This window comes from Artibeus jamaicensis, unplaced genomic scaffold (genome assembly GCF_021234435.1).
Source record: "Artibeus jamaicensis isolate MK-2021 breed Jamaican fruit bat unplaced genomic scaffold, CSHL_Jam_final contig_759, whole genome shotgun sequence".
Taxonomy (NCBI): domain Eukaryota; kingdom Metazoa; phylum Chordata; class Mammalia; order Chiroptera; family Phyllostomidae; genus Artibeus; species Artibeus jamaicensis.
Window position 1 is genome coordinate 725,650 of NW_026521953.1, and position 20,658 is coordinate 746,307.

Sequence of the window (20,658 nt, forward strand, 5' to 3'; positions counted from 1 at the left end):
GCCACGTGGAACATTGCTTTTTTGCCGTGGGGAAATGTGTTGCCCTTGGACTTTGGGAAATGCTCCTGTTTGTGGAGCGTTTTTTAAAAAACACTTCCTAGTAGTTCTAAGCAGGTGTTTTGTCCGTCACCTTTGTTGTTGCCTTATTTATGCTTATTAAGTATATGTATTAGTGGCAAGTTGTCTGCTATGTTCTACTGGTAGCAAGACTAGCAATAACCTCCCAGTGGGAGCCCTCAAAATAAGGAAAGTCTTCTTACTCACATCCCAGAGTTGCCATGTTGTAACGTGGGTACAGGAAAGACCATCCATCTCACATGATAAGATTCCAGTAAAACTATTCAGTAAATACTCATGGACCATCCATTGTACTTTATGCTCCAGCTCCCTTCTAGGTTCCTTGCAGTGAGTTCTCACAGTGAGATGTGTTAAAGGCTGTGCTGGAGGCTGATTGAGCTCAGGAGGTGATAGGGAAATTTTGGTTTTAAAAAATATATAACCAAATCTTGTTTTTTATTTGTTTCATGGGAGAAGGATCTGCTGCTTTGCCTTACAATTAGAGATGAAGAAATTTAGTACTTTTTCCTACTTGGAAATAATGAATAATGGTTTGTCTGGGCAAATGTGGTGTTTTTTTGGAAAAAAAAAAAAAGTAGATCACATGTCTGTCATAGCACAGTGAGTAGTGGCAGGCGCTGTGCTGTCCCCAAATGACTGATCACTGTCCCGGGCCCGTTCCTCGTAGGCCGGTGGCTACAGGCAGCAGTCCGACTCCGTGTTGTCTGCACACCACTGACAGATTGCCTTACGTGCTTATGGGGCTGGGGTTGTCCTTGTTGCCATGGAGGCCTCTGATTCTGAGATCTGCTTTTGCTTGCAGGAGCTGCTAAGTCGCACATCTCTGGAGACTCAGAAGCTCGATCTGATGACTGAAGTGTCTGAGCTGAAGCTCAAGCTGGTTGGCATGGAGAAGGAGCAGAAAGAGCAGGAGGAGAAGCAGAGAAAAGCAGAGGTGAGTGTGGTGCCCAGAATTCCAGAGGGGCCCATAGTGGCTTAAGCTCAGACCAGGGGAAGGAGTTCTAATGGAGACTCAGACCTTCTGGTCAATCCCAAGCCCGCCACCACTGGCTGCCGGAAACATCTATGCACTAGAGATGCAATGATCTGTTAATACCAAGTTATCAGATTTTGCTGCGGCTGCAACTTTCATCAGTGCCCAAACCACCCAGTTTTGGCTCGAAGGCTTTGCGCTCCCTCCAGCTGCTGACAGGGATGGAAAGGGACGCAGTCGTGAGGGGAGGATCAGACAAGATGTGAAGGGACGCAGATGTCTTCTGCAAAAGCCAAGGTATTGACCAGGTACTGGGAAGAAGTTGGCTGGCAAATGGGCCCCAGTCACTCTATCCACGGAATCTGATGTGCATTTCACTAGCCCAGGTGGAGCCCTTAGATTGTAGGTGGCAAACACAAGGCCCGCGGGCTGAATCCAGCCCTCCACCTTCTTTTATCCAGCTCAGCACCTTCTTTCTACCTGGTGGCAGTACCAAGCTCCTTGCCCCTAATTAAGGAGTAGTTACATTCATACAGTCTTAAAATTATATTTGGCCCTTTGAAGGCAACTGCAAGGCCGGTGTGGCCCCAGGTGAAGAAGAGTTTGACACCCCTGCCTTAGACTATGTGCAGTATTTCTTCTCTCCTGCAGGATCATAGGGGTGAGCACATGCACAGGCCTCTCTTAGAGAACGTTTTCCTATTTTGTTGTATTTTAATTTCCAGGCTCAATATGCCATTGGCTAACATGCTAGACTGCTTTTTTTCCCCCCGAATAAACATTTATAGAATTTCAGGCTTAGAGCAACTTTATTTTAGAGAGAAAGTCTGTTTTAACATTAGATAACCATCTTCTGTGTGCCTCTACCTACAAGTCCCTGTATTCTCACCTGGAAATGTGAGATGGGGAAGGAAGATAGGCCTAGGTTTAGAAGCACCTTGGCTCAATTACTGGCCTAAGTCCTTAATAGCTTTATGAACATCAACAAGGTAGCTACTTAATCTTTCTCAGCTTCAATTTCTTTAACTACAATGTAGGTAACTATGTGAGGTCCACATAAAATCGTGAAAGTAAGTCCCTATTATAGGATCTGGCATCTCATAAGTAGCAGGTTTATCTTCATCCCCTTTCCCCATACAGGCATCTCCGAAGTCTAAAGATGGGTGTCATTTCTTTCTATTAAGTGAACACATTACTATGCACCGAAACCTGTCATATTTCTGTGTTACTGGGTAAACACTGGTGACGGACACACTTCTAATACATAGGGCATATTCCTTGCACTGCTTTTGAGAACATGCTCCGTAGTAAGAACAGTTGCCAAAAGAAGCTGAGGACATGAAGCTGAGGACAGTGCCTCCTAGTGATGAAGTGTGCAGGCTCCTGAGGCAGGTCTCCTGGGCGTAATCCACGCTTAGCTACTCAGCAGCTTTGTCATTTTAGGCAAGTAATTTAACCTCCAAACCCCTGTTTCTCCTTCGGTAAGATGGAGATAGTAACACATTCTTCCTGTTTTCTGGGCTGTTCTGAGCAAGGAGTGAGATAATCTATGTATAGTCCGCAGTCCAGTGCTGGACACACAGTAATAGCCAGGCCTTGTCGATCATTCACCGATCGTGCTGTGAAGCTCACTAGGAATGGGAATGTGGACTTAAATATGTTACTGCACAAGGCAGAGATCTCATAGACTGAAACTTTACCTGCGGGAAGTATTGGTTGGCTGATTTCTACTTGTTAAATAGTTACAGAGAAACAATTAAATTTTCTATGGGTTACAGATAATTTTACCAGTGTTTCAAGATGTGTGATAACATGTGATCATGTGTTAGGGCTTTGAATTTGAAAGAATTCAGCAGACTTTGAGAAGGCTTCAACTGGATGGACTCCATTTGAAACCACATAATTTTTTTTTTTAACAGTGGAAGGGTTATTAGGTTACAGAACTTGAAGAGCACAGGGTTTAAAAATCCAGCAGCACTGGTCCAGGTGGCCCCACAATGTCATTAGAAATCAGGCCCAGCGTATCACTTGGTTCTGGCCCAGCCCTACCCTCAGGAAGGCTCTCCCCCCTGTGGGGACAGAGGTGGCCACAAGCACTAGGAGCCTGGCGGATGGAGACTCTTCTCAGATTTCTGGCAAAAGCCCCAGGATTGTGTCCTGTTTGGTCAGTCGGGTCACATGCCTGGTTCTGAGCCAGCCCTGTAGGGAGCTGTACCCATGCTCACGTGTGTGGGCACATGGGGGCGTCAGTGCGTCTGTGTGTGGAAGCTCGCAGAGCCAGCACCAGGCCGCAGCGCAGTTCCTCCGTAGGGAAGACTGGAAGGAAGGAGAAGTCCACTTCCAGGCCACAGCTCGCTAAAGCAGTCATTTTACCATTTGCTTCATTTCTTTCTTTTCTGAAAAATTTTCAGTGTGAGTTTTAGTTTTTGTTTTCCATGAGGCTCTTCATTTCTGAGGCAACATAGAATCAGAGCTGCCGGCCTCAGTCCTATCAGGGTAATAGCCCTTCCCAGTCACTAGTGCAAACATTAGCTTTCCACTTGGAGGAATTTTTTAGGCTGTTCAAACCTGTGACAATCAGCGAACAGCCACATGACCTGAAACACACTTTTCATGCTTGTGATTGAACTGAATCTTTGCTCAGATGTCCAGAACCTCCACATTGCCTGTAACTATTGGGATCCCCAGAGGCTTAAAAAACAGAGTGCTGCTTAAGCTGCAGTATTGTCTTGTGCATGGAGATGTTTATTTTGAATGAGACATTTAGCTAGCCGAGGTTAGCAGAGGTTGTAGTTTCTAAGTAGAAGGAATTCTGCTTTCCATTCTGTACACTGCTGTTTTTTTCCGGTGTTTAGCCTAAGGCCTGATTGCTTGTGGTTTGGAAAAGGCAAAAACATTTTTTTTTTTGAGGTAGCCAGATCTGTAATAAGCTTCTCCTATGTAGCTCTGGTTTTATCCTCAAATTGCATGTTATGTTTCAATGGAAAAAAAAAAGATGCTGTTAACAAGAGCATCGCAGACTGTTCTGTCTGGCTCTGATTTCACTCCACGCCAGCGTCCTGCTGCCCCGAGTTGTGGAAGTGATTATGGTTGTCTGTAAAGGCTGCGGACTGTGAGGGGCAGGTTCCTGTCAGATGGAGAGAATCCTGGCAGCCAGCCTGGCTCAGGAGTCCGTCAGCGGCCTGAATGAGATGTGCATGATTACTGGCTGTCTGTCTTTATTTTACTTTTTCTTTATCAGCCTTTGGCAAAAAGGCTGATATTTCAGGGAACCTAAGTTTGGCTCCATTAGCCTTACTCCTGAAAAGCAGGACTGCAGGAGATTGACTGACCTAGAAAGTAAAATCGGAGTTAGGAAGACAGAACATGAGAGAAAGATCCAGAAGCAGAGGAAAACCCCAGGGTAGTTCAGCATGCCAAAGCCATGACCCTCGGAGGGGTCTTCCTTGGAGAAGGGAGCCGGCTTCCCTAAGCCTGGGGCTGCAGGGGCGCCTGCCGGGACCCCTTAGCAGGGTCCAGGGCTGTTGCGAGGAGTGCCACAGAAGCTCATGGGGGGCGAGCCCAAACCCCACACGACGTGCTGTGATGTGAAGTCAGCCCAGCTGATCAGGGATGCGCGCGAGCTGGACGAGAGCCAGGAAGCGTCTTTAGGGTTTCCTGGCAGAAAACGGGAAGTCTGACGGCCCCAGTGGTGCAGCCACGCCGCCATCTCCCTGCCGGGAGGCCCGCGGACGGGAGGACGTCTGGTGTCTGAACTGGGTGACCAGGCCGGGAGGATTGTATTTTCTCAGAGAAGAGCTGGCCCCATGAAGAGAGTTTTATTCTTGTTTTTATCCTGTGTTGTCTTATTTACTCAATTTTATTAACATAGCAAATACTCTCCAACAATTCAAAAAATCAAAAGTTCAAAAATCTGTATGTAGCAAAAAGTCTCCTTCTATGCCCATTCCTCAGCCAGCAGTCAGGAACCAATGTTACCATTTGTTTTTTAACCTTCCGGAGTGACTTTATGCACGATGAGCACATTTACTTGGATATCTGTCTGCATCTGTAAATATATGCTCACACATACATTCCGCCCTCAGTGAAAAAGGCTTCCTCATTTATACTTGTGTGTGCATATTATTATTCCACTGTCTGCCTATGCTCTGATTTATTTAACCAGTTCTCTCTTGATAAATATTGAAGTTCTTTCTAAGTATTTGCTGTTATGAATAATAACAGCAAATATCTTACGAGAGGATATTGAAGCAGAACTGATGGCACAAAGGGTACATGTGTCTTTGGCAGACATTTCCAAACCACCCGCAGACTACAGAAGTTATACTTTTATCCGTGATGCAGAAGAGTTCCTGGACAGTGTTAAAGTGAACGTCGTAAAGGAAGAGGGAGAGAAAGAACTGAGTAAAATTGTGAACAAGTTTAACAGGAAGGATGGGGCAGGAAAGACTCTGATTATGGGAGGTGTCCAGTAGTTTGACATAGCAAAGAGCCATGAAAAAGAACTTCGATGGTTGGCAAAGCAGGAGTAAATGAGCAGAGATTACAACTGCAGAACACCAATTAGAACCTCATAAATGTCTCCTGGATTTCATGATGTGGGACCCAGGGGTGGAAGGAAGACCTGTCACTGGAGGTGATGGGCTGGCCCCGAAGATAGGGATTCAGAAGTAAGTTGAAATGCCAAACCTGAGGATGGACTTGCTGGACAACAGCAACGCCCCATGGGTGGGGCGAATGAAAGGACAGTGTCCCAGCAAAGGTGGGCGTACCACCTGGTCACACTGAGCAGAGGAGGGGAATGCACTCCTGAACCACTCCCAGACTGATTGAAGCAGACAAGGGGCAGTGATGGACGGGAGCCGCGATTTGGAGAGCTCCTAAAAATCTCCTCCAGCTGAACACTTAAGTCTTCGAATTGGCTCTTGGTCCCTTCTCCCCCTTTTTATAGTTTCTCCCCAGAGGGCAGATAAAGAAACTGGGAAAACTACCAGTCTAACTCTAATGTTGAAGCAAAGGGAGAAGCTGGTCTGTGAAATAAAAGTGATGGGTACTGTGAGAAAGAGGTCATTGTCATTTGAGAGTTCATGACAGTGAGGGAGGAAAAAATTATTCATAGATAGTCATGCACAATGCAAATCATAACTTTGAAAGGTTGGAAACAAATTACAAGATGACTGAAGAACAAGGAACTACTTTAGAATAATATAGTTTTGATTGCACAATCTCACAAATAATGCTGAAGGAAGAAATAGCTCAGAGGTACTGTGAGAGAAGCCCATTTTCAAAGGGGCTTGTACAAAAGACAGAAAGGACAAAGGAAAGTGCACCTGCACGCACAGCACCGGGAAGGGCGAGCCCCAAACCGAAGGGCAGTGCCGAGGACGACGGAAAGACGTTTGTCAAAGGTTATGTTCTCAATAAGGCCCAAGAAAGAATGGGCTCGATTCCACGGATGCTTCTGATAGTGGCAAAGGACTTAGGACAGCAGTCCCCAAACTTCTTGCTATAAGCAAACTTTCAGGAATTGTCAAAATAGAGTAATTTTTAAGAACTCCAGTCAACTGATCCATTTTGTGTTTCTTTGGCTTCCTATTGTCACAACATCAAGAACTTCTGTATCAACATCCAAATTATAGACTAAAAGTGCTACACAAGCAGAAGGGCTAAGGGCACATTACTATTACTCTCTACAGAAAAATCTTTCAAGAGTGTCTTTAGCCCTGGCTCCTGTGGCTCTGTGGATTGAGTGCCAGCCTGCAAACCAAAGAGTCGCTGGTTCAATTCCCAGTCAGGGCACATGGCCCAGGTTGTGGGCCAGGTCCCCACAGGGGGCACATAGGAGGCAACCAAACACTAATGTTTCTCTCCCTCTCTTTCTTCTTCCCTTCCCCTCCCTCTAAAAAATAAATAAATACAATCTTTTTTTTTAAAGAGTGTCTTTAGATACTAATATAGTATATGAGGCAGGGCAAAAAATAGGTTTACAGTTGTGAGTACAAGAAACACAATTTATTGTTTTATTATTACTTAATTGTATTATTTTTCCATGCAAACAATTGCAAAGCTACTTTTGCCCTACCCTGTAGATACCTATAGTCATTTGGGTACTAATACACCTACTTTCACTTTCATCCTATGCTCCTCTGTCTTATCCATGAGACGGCTCCAAACAATGTTTTGGAAGCCTCGCTGGAGCAAGGGTTGACCGGGCTTACCCCTACAAGACACGCTCCCAGCCAGGCCAGTCCAGGTCAGTCTGATGTACCTCACTCTCAGTGGACACGGGTCTCTACTTTGTCCTCTAGCCTCTCACAAATCATCACAGGGTTGACCCCAAACTCTGCGCTAAATTTTGTAAAACCCATCTAACTTTCTTTGTCATGTAGGGGGAGGAGGAAGAGGGAGAGGGGGATGAAAAGCAGGAGAAGGAGGAGGTTCACTTTTAGTTTTTAAACAAATTCCTGGATTCCTGAAAGTTTGGGGACTGCCGTCCTAAGTCCTTTGCCACTATCAGAAGCATCCGTGGAATCGAGCCCATTCTTTCTTGGGCCTTATTGAGAACACAACCTTTGACAAACGTCTTTCCGTCGTCCTCGGCACTGCCCTTCGGTTTGGGGCTCGCCCTTCCCGGTGCTGTGCGTGCAGGTGCACTTTCCTTTGTCCTTTCTGTCTTCTGTCCAAGCCCCTTTGAAAATGGGCTTCTCTCACGGTACCTCTAAGGTACCTGGAGGGATAGATAGACTGGCAGAGAAAGAGTAGGAGATGAGAAGAACCCGATAGTGCAGAATCGCTGAAGGACAGGTGGGGCATGAACCACCATAAGAGGGAGCCAGGCGGTTTGCAGACAGACACGCCTTGGATTTGACCGGGATGACAGGGCTGAGGGAGTGCGGTACCCCAGGGGTGGTAGTGGCAGCCTGTCTACCCAGAGAGTGGGCATAGGGAATGAGGTGGTGAAAATCAGGGACAGCAGCATCCTCGTTTGACAGGTTTATTGGTGGAGGGAACAAAACTAGTGAGAAGACAGTGAAATTCTAGAGAATTATGGAAGGGGGAAGAGTAGGGCTGAGGACAGGCAGGGCCAGAGGACTGAGTGTGTGTGCCAGGACGTGCGGGACACTGGGCTTTTGTTGTCAGGAACCAATGTCACACGGGCTTTGACCGTGTTCCGTGAGCGCTAGGTCTTTCCTGATGTTTTCCCAGTTTCTCTTGTTTAAGTCTTATAAGTCAGTTGATGGTATGAGGAGAGGCGGTGAAGGAAGTGAACTCACATTTCTCACTGCTTCCCCAGTGCCAGGGGCCGCACCAGGTGCTTTGCCTAAGTGTCACTTGACTTAATCCCCCCAAAGCCCTATGAGGTAGTGAGACCCTTGTTCTATAAATTTGGAAACTAAACTCGGAAAGGTTTCATAATTCACCAAGTCACACAGAAAAAAGTGCCAGTCTGGCATGAAACCTAGGTCTGTGCAAGTTCAAAGCCTGTGCATGTTTCACTGTGTCATGTTGTCACTGGTCATAGCTGGACATGACAGGCTGAGCCTCCTTCTTTGGGAGATGCAGGCTGGTCATTACCTTGGGAATCGTTTTCAACTCCATCTTTGATATCCTGCCATCCTTCCCCCTGCACCAGGGTTTTTGGTTACAGGAACTGATGTTAAAAAACAAAAGAAAGGAAAAAAAACCCTCCATGCTCATTGATTTCCAGCCTCAGCCACGTCGGCCCCCTCCTTGGTAGTGCTTTTCCCACGCCTGACTTTCCTTTTCTCATGCCTCACAGTGACTTCCAAGTCCTTATCCCCAGTTGCTTCAACGTGTCCTTTTAGCAGGCAACCTTTTCACCTTCTCTACAGAGGTCAAGGCCATTGGGGAAGATCTCCCTTGAGTTCCTGTTTTTCACCTGGAAACCTATCTGAACCCCCAACTTGTTTTCCCTCTGTGCTTAGCCAAACCCTCCGCCTGGGGCTGCTGATTCCTGTTCCTCTCCTTCCTCGGTAACTCTTCCCTCCAGCTTTTGGTCCTCCCTTGTAGGTCATCCTAGGACCGACCAGCCAAACAATGAAAACTCCAAAAGGCTGAGACTTCTCAGAAGAAAAAGCATGAACAAATTGAATACAGATGGGTTTTTTTTTCCTATTTAGTGTGTTCCAGTGATGGCCAAGGGCAGCAGAGAGAGAGCTAGACTGACTCTTAGTGGCTGAGGACAGACAGGCAGGAATCCTCCGCCCTTCTCAGGCATCTGAACTAAGGCAAGGGGTTCAGAACTCAGAGGCACATGGAACAAAGACCGAGTCCGAGCGCAGCGTCTGCACTGGGCCTGTAGCTGCGAACTCAGAGGGCAGGGTTAGTGCAGCCCAAGAGTCAGAGTCCATCAGCGGTCAGAGGCCAACAACACTAAAGGAAGGTAAAGGTCTGGGGTCTGCGCATTTGCTCAGGGTCACCTTGACTTTTTACCACAAGGGTCATCTTGACTTTTCACCACAACCCTCTGGTCCCCATAGGGAAATAGCTTCTAAGACAGATGACCCTGAGGGAGGACAACCTGGGGCTGTCTGTGGGTTACAACAGGAGAGCTTGTTCAAGGGGAGAGTGACTGGAAGGCCAGAGGCTGCTTGTGGCAATGTCATAAGCTCTCTCAGTCCAAATGGCATCACTGGAGAGGAGAGCAGGCTGGCATGGGGCCTTAGCCCAGTACCCTTTCAGCCCTGAGCTGTCCTTTAGACCCTCAGTTTTCCTTCTACATTTGAAAAGGGGATATATAACCCTGACCCTGGTCAGTGGGTTGGGCATTATCCCACAAAGCAAAAGGTTGCTGGTTTGAGTCCCAGTCAGGACACATGCCTGGGTTATGGGTTCGGTCTCTGGCCGGGTGTACGAGAGGCAACAAATTGATGTTTCTTTCTCAACATCAATGTTGCTCTCCCTCTCTTTTTCCCTCCCCTCTCTCTAAAAATAAATAAATCTTTACAAAGTGGGGGGCATCTATAGAACAACATGACGTGGAGTGGCAGCTGCTCTTCTTTTACATAACACTCACTGTTGGGGTTGCCCCCCCCCCTCGCCTGGGGAGTGCCCATGGAGCCAGTGGGCAGACCTCGCAACACCAGATGTGAGTGCCGAGGAGGTCGGGAAAGGTGGAGAGAGAGTGGGCCAAACAGTTCGACTGGCTGCTCTCCCCCACCTCTGTTCCACTCTACTGCCAACCGCGTCCTTAAATCCGTCCCTGACCATCGGCTGCTCACAGTCCTCCCCAGCCTCCGGGTTCCTTCCCGCCCCAAGCGGCATCATCGTCTGCTCCCCAGGCCTGAGGCTTCATCTCCTTCACCCCTCACCTAGCACCGGGTCTAGGATGTGGCTGCTCCATGTCAGTGAGACTCGTCCCACCCCTTCCTCTTGACCCAGGCAGAGTCCCTCACTGTTCCCTGTGGTTTTCTTAGCTAGCTGTTGTGATTGTTATTTTGTGTGTCTGTCCCCACTCACCTGTGAGTGCCACTGGTCACTACAAGAGTGGCACTAAATGTCTGTGGAGTAGATAAAGGAAAGCCCAGGAGAACTGTTAGTGAAGGATCCAGAATTGAATAGTTGTGAATTCCAAGGATTGCAGTTATTCTTTAAGTTGCCATAAAAAGCTACAGTGTTCTTGAGGCCACAGGGGAGTCGGGTTTGGAGTGGGAAATGAAGGAGTAGGGTTTGGTGTCGTGTGTGGGGGAGAGTTGAGGGTTGGAGGCATATTAGCATGCATGAACATGGCGTGGGCCCCGTGTCACCTGCACACACGGGCTGGCATGTTTTGGAGGTAGCTGGTGTATGAAGCATGGGGGTGTGTATGGGGGTGTGTCTATATGTGCTTCTGCCTCTACTGTGGCTAGACTCTGTGCCTCATGTTGACATGCAAGCAACCCCCTCACCCCCGACCCCATATGGCACAAGGAACTACCAGGTGTTTGTTCAAACCGCAAGGCTGGCCCAGGGATGGGGCAGGCCTCAGGAAAAGTGCCATGTCTTTTGGTTCCTCTAAAGAGAGGGGGAGTCACAAACAGTGCCCACTGGGTGCCCCCTGCTGCTTACCCTCTATTCCCTCCCTCCCTCCCTCCCTCCCTCCCTCCCTCCCTCCCTCCCTCCCTCCCTTCCTTCCTTCCTTCCTTCCTTCCTTCCTTCCTTCCTTCCGTGCTTCTCCCTTAGGGAATTCGGTGTTTGAGAGCTGACTGCTCCTGAGTGCTTTTTCTCCTTTCTCTTCCTTCTTACAGTCAGTTCTGAATGTGATCAGTGAGCTGCAGGAGCAGATGTGTAGGCTGCAGCTGGACATCCACAGGCAGATTCAACAGCGCCTCTTACTCAGTAGGGACCACCCTGAGGAGGTGGCTGCTGGCGACGGTGTGGCTGAGCCCCAGGCCTGCAGCCAGGACTGCGCCCGTTGGGAGGGGTCACCTGTAGGAACCTCACTTAAGTATATCGGAGCATGCGTGTGTGGGTGTTTCACTGGTGGACGGGCCGGGCTTCTTCCTAACCAGAACAGTGTGCTGTGGCTTAACAGGGGTCTGTTGTTGCCTCTGGGCAGAGTTTGGGACTCGCACGCTGTCTCCAGACGTGAGCTGAGTGAGCTCTGGGACCCTCACTGAGCAGGGTCTGAGCAGGTGAGGCCACTGGTGGACAGGTGGCGCACTCATCTCCCTCGGTCTGGGAGTGAGGACTGGGCATCTGTGCAAAAGGAAGCCTCTGGACTGTCCCCCAGCACACTGCAGACGCTGATGCCTACTTCTGGGCTGGGGGAGGAAAGGAAACTTCATCTCCCTTATTGTTTTTTAAATAGCATTATGAAAGAATCCTTTCAAGTTTATTTTTAAAGAGGTTTGTCCCCAGCAAGAACATAGAACACACGTTTGTACTTGCTGTGATGATGAAGTCGTCATCTGAGTTTCCAGAAGAATTTCCCCACATAATCACATTAAAAATCACATTAAAGGGATTGCACCACCTCTGGGCCCTGTGGGGTGTATCTGACTGAGATTCTGGACTTGGCCCCTCACGCTGATGTGACATGACTGGGGCCTGGGAATGGCAGCCATACAGAGGTGAGCCTGTACCCCCAAGGTCTGCTGTCAGAGGACTCGGGAGCCCAAGAGAAAGTTCAGGTCACAGTAGCTCTGAGCACTGCAGAGGGTCTGCCTCAGCCCTGCAGGAAGTTACCATGACCCATACTCAACTGTGGAGTACGTTGGAAGTCTCTACCCAGACTTAGGCATCAGGGGAGGCCCTCAGTGGGGAAGATTTCCTCCTACATTAAAGGATACAGAAAAAATTAGGAGCCAAGATATAAATCTAGAGTTGGATAAAGAAGCCTGAGAGGGTGCTGAGGCATGTTGAGTGGTTACAGCAGAAAAAGCTTCTAAAGAAAGTTAAAATTTGCACCGGTGTTTATAGCCGATGACGGGTATCAGACAGCTTAGAAGAAGAGCTGCCAAGGAGGTTACAAGAGCCCAGAGAGCGTCCTGCTCTGTGTCCCCACGGCGTCGTCGCCTCAGGCAGTAACCTGCACGCATCTGGTTCTGTCAGCAGGCCCCACACTCCCGTAGGCAGGGCCAGAAATGTTCTCAGAAAATGATCCTGGCTCAGCTGCAAGACCCAGCAGGCCTAGAAACCTAACACTGCAGATCACAGATTCAGTACCCGTAGCACGGAAGATGCAGTTTTTAAAAGGCATCGACAAGTGCTCCCCTCAGCTGTAAGAAAATCTTAATAAATTACCCTACAAAATTCAACTGTGAGCAACGTAACCTTCTGGTGGATTATCTCAGAATGCAAAGAGCTCCGGGCCACTTAAACAATGACTTGAATTTCACAGGTTCATTCATCAAGAAATAATGCATACCTACTTTGTGCCAGAGGGTAGCAAAACTTCTCATGGAGTTCAGTACAGGTGAACTAACCATTAGCAATCACACCAGCAAGTATTTCATTGCAAACGGTGTGGGAGATATCCAGGATGCTGTGAGCGGGTACATATATCCCGATGGAGGGAGGAGGTTGGGATAGCCTTGCTGAGGGAGGCCTTAAGGATGGGCAGGAATTAACCTGGCCAGCGGTTCCCGACAGAGGGGAACAGTGTGTGTGAAGGCCCAAGTCAGAAAGAGGAACTAAAAACTTCCCAGTGTGGCCGGAGCATGACCAGGAGGTAGGGTAATACGCGAGGGAGGCCGCACGCTTTGGGCCAGGCTGTATCGGTCATGGGTTAAAGTTTATGAACTTTGAGGAGCAGGGTTGTGCCAGGATCAGATCTGTGTTTTAACAGTATTGTTCCCCTGGATGCTGTGGGGGTCGGTGGGCTCAAGAAGGGTAAGACGACAACGGAGGACCCAGCGAAGGGCCTGTGCAGGCCGGCAGCACCAACAGCCAGACCAGAGTGGTGGTGTCGAGTTGGAGACAGTGAGAGATTCACAGTGTTTCCTTAGAAGCGTTAACAAGGCTTGGGGATGAATGGCACATGTAGGAGGAAAGGGCGAGGAGATGCCAAGGACAGACCCCTGGTTTTGCGCAGGCGATCTGGTGGGCGAGCTGCCGTGCAGTGCGATGGGGAGTCTAAGAGGGGCGATTAAAAGTTCCACTTGGGCCTGGCCACCCGTTGCCTGCACGCCATCCACGTGGGCAGGTCAGGTAAAAAGTTTCTTAGATGAGTCTGGAGTTCAGAAAGTCTATGGAAGTGATCACTTTTAATGCTAGTTTTTCTGATAGGAACCAGTCAGCAGGGCTGATTGTCTGTTAAAAGGACTCTTAGTTTGGGTCAAAGATGCCACCTTTGCTGAAGGGATGGTTTAGAAAGCAGGGGTCCTAGAGTCAGAAAATGTGGGTTTGGATTCCAGCTCCATCATCGGCAAGTTGTTAAAATATCACTTCCCCACTCAGCAACCTTCAGTGGCTCCCTACTGTCCAAACAGTGGCATCAGAAATCCTTATGTTCTCATCCAAAAGCCTTTTCAGCCGGCCCCTACCTTATCTTCCTGGTTTCATCTCTCATCCTCTCCCCCACGCCTCTCCTTCCCTCCTTTCTTTAAACCCACCCCCTCCTCTGACCTGGAATACCCAGACTGGCCTCTGCATTTGCTACTTGGCATTTGTTTCCTCAGTGTTCTTATGTCTGTCCTGCTGGCTGTTACTTCCTCTGTGAAGCCTTTCAGGATCACTGATCCCTCCTCTAGGTTCCTCTGCCCTCACTCAGCACAAAAAGATGCTTCCAGTTAACCTGCTTCCCCTTCTTTGTCTGTAAGAAGCGTCCTCATTTCCACATCTCTTTTCTTCTTGCTCCCAAGCCGTACCTGTCCCGCCCCTACACGTATGTGTATGAGGCAGCCACACCCCACATAGGACGTGGGCGTCAGAAAGGGGTGGGCAGAACAGGTTCTAAAAATAAGCAGCAAGTCTTCTTTTTTTTATGTCAAGAATTCCCTGGCCTTTGTTTTAAAATTAGCCACACACTTCTCCTGAAACAGCACCATGTTTAAAGGTTCAAACTGCAGTATGGAGCATGTTGTGGTTGCTCCTGCCCCAGGCATCCTCTGTGCACGAGTTTGACCAGAGCTGTAGATCCAGGGAACAGCGTCCTGCTCGGTAATCGTCAGAACTTTGTCTTTCTCCCTCACCTCCCTAGGAGTTACTGCAAGAGCTCAAGCACCTCAAAATCAAGGTGGAAGAACTGGAAAATGAACGGAGTCAGTATGAGTGGAAGCTGAAGGCCACGAAGGTAAAGGCAGTGCTGATGCTTATAGGGAAACACTGAAGCCCAGTGGGGAACGTCTGGGTTTAAACTCTGGGTTTGCAGGAGCCCATGCTGGAAAAATGCAAACTGACCCCACTGTATGCACACTCGGCAGTGACCAGGTTGTTCAGCAGAGAGATTTGACCCAGGGGGGCTCTTCTTAAGGAGGAAAGCCCACAAGATTATGAGTTGCTGAAGTAACTGGGTCTCCCCCCTCTTGCTGTGTCCTGTAGCACCATCAGCTGACGTTGTGCCACAAAGGGGTGAGCGAGCAAGTGAGTGAGTGAGTGATGAGTCCTTAAGCAGATGAATGTCAGTGTTATATTGGCTGCATCATTTTAAGTTTAGCCAGTCCCTCTAATAATCAGTTTTTTGAAACAGCATGCTTTATTTTCAGCTATGAATATATTCCTTTAAAAATGATGTATACTTTGAATTTTTCAAAATCAAATCACACTTCTATTGAACTTGGGAGCTTGCTATTTAAAAGACACCAAGGGTCCTGGCTGGTGTGGCTCAGTGGATTGAGTGCTGGCCTGGGAACCAAAGGATGGCTGGTTTTATCCTCAGTCTGGGCACTTGCCTGGGTTACAGGCCAGGTCTCCAGTAGGGGGCGTGCAAGAAGCAACCACACATTGATGTTTCTTTCTCTTTCTCCTTCCCTTCCCCTCTGTCTAAAAATATAAAAAAGATACCATGGATAACTTCTTTTGTGAAATAATTTTTGTCCCTCCCTCCTTTGTTTCTTCCCCCATTTACTGTAATAATTGAAATGAAGAGATTAAAATAAGTAGGTTGGAGTCAGCCTGTGATTTTTTTTTTTTGGCCTGAAAGTTGTATTTAAGGATGTCGAATTTGTTGTCACTTAAATATTAGAAATAGAGTAAGGCTGCCCTGGGGGTGGTGGAGTGTGAGGAAGGAAGCTCTCACATACCCGGAACAGCATTCCTGCCAGGAGGAGCCCGGGTAGTGCTGCCTCTGTGTGGGGTGCACACCTGCCCTCTCCCTCAGGTCTCCACAGCGCCACCTATAGGTAGGTGTTGGTGCCTGGCCCCTATAGACACTTTCATCTTTACTAATTAGCATTTCCTTAACATCTAGTTTGTTTTATTTTTCTGTAAGTTATCTTTTAATTAGTATAAAATAATTATATTTATTATAGAGAATTTTTAAACTAGAACAAATTAAAGGAATAAAAAAAATCACTCCTATACCACCCAGGAGCCACCGCTATTAATATTTCCTTCCTGGCATTTCTTTTATTGGGACTCTCAGTCTCTCTCTCTCTCTCCCTCTCTCTCTCTCTCTGTCAATTTCTGGGGTTGATAATTTATTTACAACTTTATTTCATGCTATTGAAAGACTCTGAACACAGTGTTGATGTCAATAGTCTATATAACATTTTGACTTGACTATTTTACAGGTTAGAAAACTGAGGCACCAAGTGGTTAATTAAGTTCCCCAAGATCTCATGGCTAGCTAGTCAGCACCAGTGCTAGGCACTCCAGATCCATTTAGCTACCGCTCTGTTTTTGTCCACTTGCACCGTGCTATGCACTGTGCTTCATGGCCACTGTTTGTAGGAGCCCCATTTGCTCAGAGACTGCAGAATCTTTGTTGCAGTGCTCCACTCAGGTGAGCCTGCCTTGGTGCAGCCTGTGAAATTATACATACCATCTTCTCTTATGAAACCAAACCAATCTTTTCATTTTAAATTACCTAAGCCCTTTGCCTTGGCATGTAGACTTTGAGACACCAAAAGTTATTTAATAATTACCAGGTGTGGAGCAGCTCCTATGTGCCAGAATGTACCAAGCCCTTTGCACACTTTTTCTCATTCGATCCATAAAATAACCTGGCGAGGTCTGTTGGTTTATCATCCTCATTTTATTGGTAAGAAAGCCGAGGCTCAGAGTAGCCATGGTGAGGTTCAGACCTGGATCTGTGCCATTCCAAAACGCATGCTCTCTTCCCTATACCATCCTGATTCCCTGCAGTGAAAACCCTCAGTGGTTCTGAAAGTTCTTCACTGTTCTTTGTAAAGCTTCTCAGTCCCTAGTGGATTCATCTTCCAGTGCAGCTGCATTAGAGTGCGGTCCCAGGTTTAGTAAGGCCCAGCACCTGCTGGGAGTCAGAGCGCCCGTGGCTGTCCGACACCAGCTCTACCCTCAGTGGCTGTGGCAGTGGCACACTTTGTCCTCAGGATCAAGTAGAGGGCCTCCAGGCTATTGTTGACGTCCCAGCTACAGGGACAGCCACCACTCAAAGGACGTCAGAGCCCCTGTCATTTCTGGCCTATTTTGTGGAAATTGGCACATGGGAGGGTGGGCCCAGCCACTTGGTTTGTGGAGTTTTAAATATTTAAGACTGACCTTTCCCTTTTTGGGTAACTGAGCTGGTTGGAGTGCCATCCCATGCACCAAAAGGTTGTGGGTTCAACCCCGGATTGGGCACATACCTAGGTTGCAGGTTCAGTCCCCAGTCGGGTATGTATGGGAGGCAAAAGATTGATGTCTGTATATCTGTCTCTGTCTCCCTTTCCCTCTCTTTAAAATTAGTAAAAACATGTTCTTGGATGAGGATTAAAAACTAATAAATAAATAAATAACTGACCTCACCCAGGGGCAGGTCTCAAAGAGCAGAGGCTTCGTCGTGTCCGGGGTCTGCCCCACCAGGCCCATGCCACTGATGTCTGTTCCACCAATGGGGCCTGTGGACAAGCATCAGGTGTGCAGATTCCTGACAGATACCAGCCCGGACCCTGTCTGCAAAGAAAGGGAGACGTGGGCATGGAGAAGTACAAGAAAGGTTTAGAGAGTATTTTCCAAGACTAGTCTGGCTCTTACAGAAATGAGAGACATTTGGATTGAGCATCTCAAGGGTAAGCTTCTCAGAAGCCACTGTGGCCCTGAGTGAGCCGGAAAAGCTGCTGTGGGCTGTGAGCCTCAGCAGGCAGTTCGACACAGATGGACTCAGCTCTCTGGCCTCTGGGTGGAGACCAGAGCACAGGGGCAGGGCTCCATAGGAAACTTGGGAGTAAGGAAACCTAGCCTGTGCCACCTCTTTCTCTTTACCTGGTCATCTCTGCCCACTTGGGAGCTGTTAGGGAAGATTTATTCAGAAACCCTCGCAGTGGCATCAGGGAGCCCAAGCTGTGCAAGAGTGGCTCTTATTTGTCCTGCTAATCTTAGAAGCAGACCTGCTGTGGTGGTGAGAGCCTGGCTTTGGATTACATCCTTGCCTGGTCACTAAATGGCTCTGTGACTTGACCACTGAATCTTTCATGACTCCTATTTTCTCCCCAGGGACATTGCTTCCTCCCATGGGTTCATGTGGAGACTGAGGGAGGTTTTATGTAAGAAAGTGGACAGCACAGGGGTCCACGCAGAGTGACTGCTCAGTCATGGGTCCTGAAGCTAAACACAGGCCTGTTTAGCAGAGGAGCTGCCAACAGGAACAGTGATCACTTGGCTACTTGGAGTTGTTCACAGATTAACTCGTGTGTCTGTGGGAAAGGACAGCCCATTCCATAACCTTGAGAAATGAAGGCAGGGTGCGACTGGGCTCCCACATACTGCAGGTGCAGCCAGAGTAGAGGTCTTTGTTGTGTGCTTTGTTGTCTGGCTCAGGGCTTGGTTCTCAACCTCTTACTTAGTCCGGTTTGATGCTCAGAGAACTAGCTAGTTATCATAAGGGAAGGAACAGGATGTGAGCACCAATAGTAGCATTTATTGAATGCTTACTATCTACCAAGCATTAGGCTAAATTGTTCATAACCGTTATCTTATTTAATCCTCTTTACAGCCCCCTGAGGTAAATGCCATTTTCCCCATTTCACAGATGAGCTAAGACTCAGAAAGGTTAACTCACTTGCCCAAGGTCACCCAACAGGAAGTGAGAGAATCCAAGTTTGTTTGACCTCAAAGTCAATGTGCCTCTTGAGATGGATCCGCACAGTTTCGATCTTCTAATGAGTGTGGAGAATCAGGGACACAGCCACACCTACTGTCAGGTGTGAGATTTAACCTGCTATATGTGGTAGAGAACCATGCACTGCACCTGCCCATGTGTGTACATGCACAAATGTGTGTGCGCACTGGTGGGGCTGTACTTACCTGCTTTATTTGCAAAAGTATTTCTGCTCAGTGAACCTGAGTGCTTGCATGTATGTATGTGTGGGTTAGTGTGCCTGGAGGTTGGGCAGAGGCAGTGGCTATGAACAAAGGGTGGGAGAGCGTTTGAGGGAGGCAACTCTGTGCTCACTCTTTATCTACAACTAGTGATTTGACTTCCAGTTATTTCCTCAGTTGGGTGGAAAAATGAAAAGTGCATGTATTTGCAACAATGGAGTACATACATGCTGTTGTATAACTATCTAGGGAGAAGGAAGAGCACATCCAGAAAATGATTATCCATTTCCAGACCAAGGGCAGCCTTCCCATTGGACACAGTCCCAGCTCTTCCAGTCTCAGTGGTGTTTGGACCACAGAGGGCAGGAGATGGAGAGAATCTAGTCTGGTAGGAAGATGCAGGACAAGAGCAGGTGGATGGACAGAGACAGGCAAGGCCAAAATGTCCAGAAAGAATGACTGTATTCAGCAGAGCTCCACCTTGTGGAGAGGGCAGTGAGCACTTCTAACTGCTCAACTTTGGCTCCTCTGCTCCTAATCTCCTAACATGTCCTAGGACCCACTGGCACTGGGCTCTGACTTGAGAAACTTCTTTACACTTTGGTAGTCCCTTTGAACTGGTAGGGATCCTCTGTTTTCTTCTAGGCGGAGGTGGCCCAACTGCAAGAGCAGGTGGCCCTGAAGGATGCAGAAATTGAGCGTCTGCATAGCCAGCTCTCCCGAACTGCAACTTTCCACAGTGATCATGCAGAGAAAGGTAACTGGTTTGACTGTGACGGGATGCACAGTCAAAGCCTGGGTCCTGTGCCCCCTCTTATAAGCAGGCATGTATGTCTGTGGATGTGAATGCCTGTGTGAGTAGGCATGCTAATGTGCATATAAGTGCATATGTGTGCAAACATGGCCTAGTGAATGGACGCATGCATGTGTGCATGCCTGGGCCTATAAAGCACAGCACTGTCATTGAATCAGTGCCGTGAACCCCTTCCTTGTCCAGAAGATTCAGCTCTGGAGGCTTTTCTCAGATGCATTCTGACCATTCAATCTGTGCGTGGCCACCTTTTGAGCTTTAGATGTTCACCTGATTGAAAGGGCTTGTTTTGTGTTATCGCCAAAGGGGAGGTGTTAGCAATTCATTCAGTCATTTAATGGATACCTGTCTGATGCTTGTACAAGGCCCTGAGTTTACAGAAACAATTAGTTATTGCTCATCCTTTAGATCTCAACCTGTCAGAAACATTACCTGTCAGAAAGACCTTTCCTGGCCACTCTACCTCATGCAGATGCTTCTAATCCTATTTTCTAAGTCAGTGTTCTTGTTTCCTCCCCATAGCGTGTATTATACCTTGTCAGTGTTGCACTTTGGGGCTTCTCTTTGTGTAGACTGTCGTCATCACTGGGGCAGGGACTACATCTATATTTTCTTTAAGACTGTATTTTTAGAGCCTAGTATTTGGCCCACATTAGGTTCCTAAGAAATATTTATTGAATAAATGAAAGGATGGTGAATGGTCCCCAAAGAGTTCAAGTCTTGCTGATTAAAACTAGAGGATAAATACTCTTATTAGCACATATTTAGTATTTATGGTATTTATTTTGTATACAAATGATCACACATCTCTCCACTTTTCCTCTTGGCTCAGGCCGCAGAATAATGCTGGAGATCATATAGCCCTGTGGATTGGCCTTATTACCCAAACTTATTTGGCCAAGCATTGCTTAGCTCT

The 20,658-nt window shown here is 47.8% G+C and overlaps 1 protein-coding gene across 9 annotated transcripts in view; it reads left to right on the forward strand.

Moving 5' to 3' along the window:
* Positions 1-20,658, forward strand: part of PPFIBP2 (PPFIA binding protein 2) — a 134,007-nt gene that overhangs the window by 86,623 nt on the left and 26,726 nt on the right. For 6 of the 9 annotated variants that reach the window (XM_053672241.1, XM_053672240.1, XM_053672246.1 and 3 more), the window contains 4 exons: positions 881-1,012; positions 11,299-11,481; positions 14,694-14,786; positions 19,577-19,688. In XM_053672241.1, coding sequence (XP_053528216.1) covers positions 881-1,012; positions 11,299-11,481; positions 14,694-14,786; positions 19,577-19,688 — 520 coding nt within the window. The remainder of the gene's footprint in view (positions 1-880; positions 1,013-11,298; positions 11,482-14,693; positions 14,787-19,576; positions 19,689-20,658) is intronic. The other 3 variants (XM_053672245.1, XM_053672244.1, XM_037159587.2) reach the window with 1 other exon arrangement.